Source organism: Mandrillus leucophaeus, unplaced genomic scaffold (genome assembly GCF_000951045.1).
Source record: "Mandrillus leucophaeus isolate KB7577 unplaced genomic scaffold, Mleu.le_1.0 Scaffold1758, whole genome shotgun sequence".
NCBI classification, from domain to species: domain Eukaryota; kingdom Metazoa; phylum Chordata; class Mammalia; order Primates; family Cercopithecidae; genus Mandrillus; species Mandrillus leucophaeus.
Window position 1 is genome coordinate 24,624 of NW_012101763.1, and position 5,949 is coordinate 30,572.

At 41.9% G+C, this 5,949-nt stretch overlaps 1 protein-coding gene across 4 annotated transcripts in view; it reads right to left on the reverse strand.

The window, feature by feature from the left end:
• The window catches only part of DAP3 (death associated protein 3), a 53,494-nt gene that overhangs the window by 17,928 nt on the left and 29,617 nt on the right, over positions 1–5,949 (reverse strand). For all 4 annotated transcript variants that reach the window (XM_011977249.1, XM_011977247.1, XM_011977248.1 and 1 more), the window contains exon 3: positions 1,994–2,116. In XM_011977249.1, coding sequence (XP_011832639.1) covers positions 1,994–2,116 — 123 coding nt within the window. The remainder of the gene's footprint in view (positions 1–1,993; positions 2,117–5,949) is intronic.

Consider the following 5,949-nt stretch of genomic DNA (forward strand, 5'->3'; position numbering starts at 1 on the left):
GGAGTTTAAGACCAGCCTGGCCAACATGGTGAAACCCAATCTGTACTAAAAATACAAAACTCAGCCAGGCATGGTGATGGGTACCTGTAATCACAGTTACTTGGGAGGCTGAGACAGGAAAATCACTTAAACCCGGGAGGTGGAGGCTGCAGTGAGACGAGACCACGCCATTGCACTCCAGCCTAGGCAAGAAGAGTAAAACTCTGTCTCGAAAAAAAAAAAAAATTGTTTAGAGTTAGGGTCTTGCCATGTTGCCTAGGCTAGTCTAGAACTCCTAAGCTCAAGTGATCCTCCCACCTAGGCCTCCCAAAGTGCAGGGATTGCAGGCATAAGCTACTGTGCCCATCCTCATTTATCTTAGCCAAGAATGCTGATTGCTGTCCCCAAACCCAGTATGTATATAAAAGTGGTGGCCCAAATAATGAAGCCAATTGCTCATCAAAGTAAACCGTAGATGTAGGGGTAGCAAAGACAATTCTTGCCATCTGGATTCTTCTGTGCTGTGTATAGAGATGCCCCAGTCATGTGACAAGATCATCTGCATGCTGCTGTTTCCATAGAAACCCCAGAGGAACTGGCAGATAAAAGGACTACAATTACAGAGAAAGCTGAAAGACACTTCAGTGGCTTGATTCATTTATTCTACTTCATTTTGTGTTTGTCAAAATAGGTGAAAGGTATATATATATTGGGATTACAGGCATGAGCCACCTCACCCAGCCACATATATATACTTTTTAAGACAGAGTCTTGCTCTCCTGCCCAGGCTGGAGTGCAGTGGCGCAATCTTGGCTCACTGCAACTTCTGTCTCCTCGGTTTAAGCGATTCTCCTGCCTCAGCCTCCTAAGTAGCTGGGATTACAGGTGCCCGCCACCACAGCCAGCTAATTTTAGTATTTTTAGTAGAGACAGGCTTTCGCCATGTTGGCCAGGCTGGTCTAGAACTGACCTCAAGTGATCCTCCTGCCTCGGCCTCCCAAAGTGCTAGGATGATAGTCATGAGCCACCCCGCATGGCCAAAGGCTAGAGATATATTTAAAACACACCCTGCTGAGATCATGTTTTGAGTAATGGGTGATTCTTTTTTTCCTTCCACACAGACTGTATTAAGATGGGAAGACTCAGAGGGTAGGGGCAGGGAAGGAAACTACTGGTTCTTCACATTACAGCACAGACCACAAATTAATTTCATTTATGAGAGGTAGCAACAAAAAGAAATCAATATCCAGTCTAATGGGGAACTGGACTAGAAAATGCAACACTAGATACTGCTGGAATCCTGGCTTCTGCAGACAAAATTCACTGTAAATGCTGCTCTTCTCATAACAAATCAAGTTAGTTTCCTCTCCAGACCCTAGGAAATCCACTTACAAAACTGTAAAATAGCACCAGATTGGTTATTAGAAAAACTGGGTTCTGAACCTACCCTGGTAGAAAATTGTGGGCAAGTAGTTTAATTTCTTTAGTATTCTCCATACCAGAGGTTGTTAAGTTATGGCTGGACACCTGCTTTGTAAACAGAGTTTTACTGGTACATGTTTACACCCATTTGTTTATGGCAGAGTTGAGTACTTGTGACAGATCATCCCAGTCCATTGGCCTAAAATATTCACTACATAGTCCTTTAAGAAAAGGTCTGTCACCCAACACATAATATAAGCAATAATAATTGGTAAACTTACCCTGTAAGAAATTAAACTTAGTAAGTATTGAGTATTCGACAACTCTATGCTCAGCAAAATCCGTGAAACTAGGTGAATTCACTAGTCGGGATTACATGGGAACAGATATGGATGGAGCTGGCCAGTGTATGTTACCACAGTATCAGACAGGGACAGGGAGAATCTGGGTTCCAGAGTGCTATCTCAGGTGCAGTATCTGAGTAAATGCAAATCTACTAAGCTTCTTGCAGTTTCAGTTTTCCTATGCAAAATGAGGATAGGAACACAAATCATAAGCCCTGAGAAACCCCATATACACATTAGTAACTTACCGGGTCATTCTCAATGGTGCGGGAAATAGCTCTGGGACTCTCAACTGGAACCTGGTTATCTAGGTGAGCAGCAATGCTTTGGCTTGCCTGGGTCCCCATGTGTAAAAAACGCCCAGGGTCCAACTGTAAGAGAAATCATTTCAGTGTCATGGGGCTATCAAACTTTTTTTTTTTTTTTTTTGGAGACAGAGTTTCGCTCTTGTTGCCCAAGCTGGAGTGCAATGGAGTGTAGTGATCTTGGCTCACTACAACCTCCGCCTCCCGGGTTCAAGTGATTCTCCCGCCTCAGTCTCCTGAGTAACTGGGATTACAGGCACGTGCCACCACACCCAGCTAATTTTTTGTATTTTTAGTAGAAACGAGATTTCACCATGTTGGCCAGACTGATCTTGAACTCCTGAACTCAGGTGATCTGCCCGCCTCTGCCTCCCAAAATGCTGGGATTACAGGCTTGAGTCACCACACCTGGCCAAACAAACTTTTTATGCTCGCTATAACACTGAGAAGGTGAGCCATGTCTGCAACAGGGATGTCACTAACATACATTTTTCTTCTATGTAAAAAAGATCCCTGTTATTATTTAAAATTCACTAAGTCCAATGACATTGTTCATATTCTATATCTGTTCCAGTCTATGTATTGCCTTATCAGGGATCTGTCCTATATGGAAACAAACAATTCTGTCAGAGATTATTCAGGAGCATACACAGCATAACCATTAGCAAACTTGAAGCAGGAAAGCTCTTTTAATGTGCTTGCCCAGTGATGAATGGTTGCCAAAACTGTGTAATTCTCATTCTCTGTCAGTCACCTCAGTTATCAGGAGATCAGTGCAATGCTTCTCACTATGTGACAGCTATAATTACATGCCCTGTAACAATTTTCCTGCTAATTGTGCCCTGGAATAAAGAATCTTTCATTAGAGAATGTAATAAGGGAGTATGTCAGATACATAGCTAAGTGAAAGCAAACTACTCTATAGGTAACTCAGTGAACTATACACTGAAACCTCTGAACCAAGAGAGAGGGGAAGAGGGGGGATTTCAGGAGACAAATCTAACAAAATGGTAAGTGAAAAACTCCAAAACTGAGCTTAAGGATAACAAGCCTTATGTAGAAAGTGAAAAGATGTGTTATGAGGAAAAGATTAGGGAATGCAGCCAGGAGAAGCAAGAGAACAGAAATATAAAGGATAGTGTAATAAGGGAGTTGTTTAATAAATAGGTTATCATATGAAAGCTGTCTGTATTTTATAGTCTCACCAAGCAGCTTCTCACCCTCTTTTTTTAAAGACAGGGTCTTGCTCTGTCACCCAGGCTGGAGTACAGTGGCACAATCACGGCACACTGTAGTCTCAAACTCCCAGGCCCAAGTCGTGCTCCCATCTCAGGCTCCCAAGTAGCTGGGACTACAGGCACATGCCACCACGCCCAGCTAATTTTTAATTTTTTTAATTTTTTGAAGACAGGGTCTTGCTATGTTGCCCAGGCTGCTCTCCAACTCCTGCGCTCAAGTGATCCTCCTGCCTCGGCCTCCCAAAGTGCTGGGATTACAGGCGTGAGCCACCATGCCCAGCCTACCAAGCAGTTTTTTGAGTGCAGAAAATATAAGTTATCTCTGTACCATCCCTCCTCACACTTACACCCATTTTATGACATGATCCTAAACTCCATACATAAATTCTGTGTCTAACATTCCCACTGCACAGGTTGAGAGAGAGTATTGTACACATCACTTTTGTTTTTGTTTTTTTTTTGAGAGAGTCTCACTCTTGTCGCCCAGGCGGGGGTGCAATGGCATGATCTCCGCTCATTACAACCTCTGCCCCCAGGTTCAAGTGGTTCTCCTGCCTCACTAGCTGGGATTACAGGCACCCGCCACCACGCCTGGCTAATTTTTGTATTTTTAGTGGAGACTGGGTTTCACCATGTTAGTCACGCTGGTCTGGAACTCCTGACCTCAGGTGATCTGCCCACCTTAGCCTTCCAAAGTGCTGGGATTATGGGCGTAAGCCACCACTCCCGGCCAACACATAACATTTTAACTTGTATCTTTATCTCTAAATCTTTGATTTTTTCCTCTTTCATAGTCCTTCATCTTCCCAAAAATAGGCTTAACCTTCGCCTAATCTAAAAGCTTGGATGGAGCCAGGTGTGGTGGTCCACTCCTGTAGTCCCAGCTACTTGGGAGCTAAAGTGGAAAGACTGCTTGAGGGCAGGAGTTCCACATCAGCCAGGGCAGCAGTGAGATCCCGACAATAAAAAAATTTTAAAAAGCTTAGAAGGTTCCAGAATGATGTCAAAATAAGTGTCAAATTCCTTAGCATAACAATCTAGACCACTGTGATGACTTCAGCCTACCTTTGTAATTTCATTTATAACCATATGACCATGCTAAAACAAGTCACTTTTATGCCTCTATACTTCTGCTCATTCTACTTCAACTTCCCTCTCCCCATTTAAATCCTCCCATTCATCAAACCTCAACTCAAATGTCACATCCTCAGTGAAAATTTGCCAGACACCTCCAGTCAAAAGTAATTCTCTTTCCTTTCTGCTAATAGCACTCTTTGTATTGCACGGCAATTTTATTACATTGCCTTGAGTTGTACTCCTGCCTACTGTTAACTGAGTATCTATTAGATGTCAGGCAATACAGTATTATATATGTACTAGTTTTAAACCTAGAAATCCTAGAAGATAGGCAGAATATTATCAACCCTTTGTTATGATGGGGAAGACAAGGTTCAGGGAAGCTGAGTAATTTTGATTAAGGTCACAAAGTTTTAGGCGGTGAACTGGAATTCACATCCAAGTTTGTCTCTATTTAAAAAAAAATTGTATCATGTTATGTTATACATGTTTGTCTCCTAGGCTACATGCTTAGAAGAGAAGGGGTTAGATTTTATTCATTTTTGTATCTCCCTCTCTGAGTACTTAACACACTACAAAGTACTTAGCCCTTTGCCCTGGAATAAAGAATCTGAAACTGAAAACATGCAATGAGAGAGTACGCAGAGCATCCACGAAGTAAAGTAAATGCTCTATAGGAAACTCAGTGAAGTATACACAGAAACCTCTGAACCATTACTTGTAGATTTTAATATAAAGTAACTGTCAAGTACTAGAGTTGCTCCAGCTCTGTCTGAGAATGTATGACTGTAAATTACAGCAGAAGGAGCAATGCTTGGGAAATACCCAAATATCCAAATCATTCTCTACAATTCTCAGCCTCCCTTGAAGAAACGGGAGAGGTCATGTGATTCCTTTGGCTAAAGACCTATGAATGGAAATAACTTGTGTCATTGCGTCCTTTCTAGTCAGAGCCAATTAAGTGTGAGGTATAAATTATCTCTCCCTCCCCATCTTAAAAGCTACATGTTGAGATGTATCCCAAGAAGGTAAACTTTTGTCCCTCCATCCAGACTTCAATCTTGCTTGCAAAACCTTTTTGAAAGATAGGAACAGAAAAACAAAGCAAAACACATGCACACAACACAAACAATACCCTTTGTGTTAGGCCACTGAGAATACAAGGCTTGTTACTTCAGCACTGCAATCTGAATAATATACCCTAGTACTACTTAAATGCTACTCAATTTTATCTACTGGAGAGAAAGCACCATGTCTCTTTACAAAGCAAAGTGGAAAACAAACTATTCAAGGGCCACAAGGTGGTGCTATTTCTACAGTAATGTGATGACATTTTTGTTATACTTTTTTTTTTTTTTTTTGGACATAGGGTGTAGTCTTGCTATATTGCCCAGGCCAATCTCAAATCCTGGGCCCACATGATCATCCTGCTTCAGCCTCTCAAGTAGCTGAAACTACAGGTAATTTTTGAAGCAAATTAAAAGCTAGCAAAATGGAATCTTTTTTTTTTTTTTTTGAGATGGAGTTTTGCTCTTGTTGCTCAGGCTGGAGTGCAATGGTGTGATCTTGGCTCACTGCAACCTC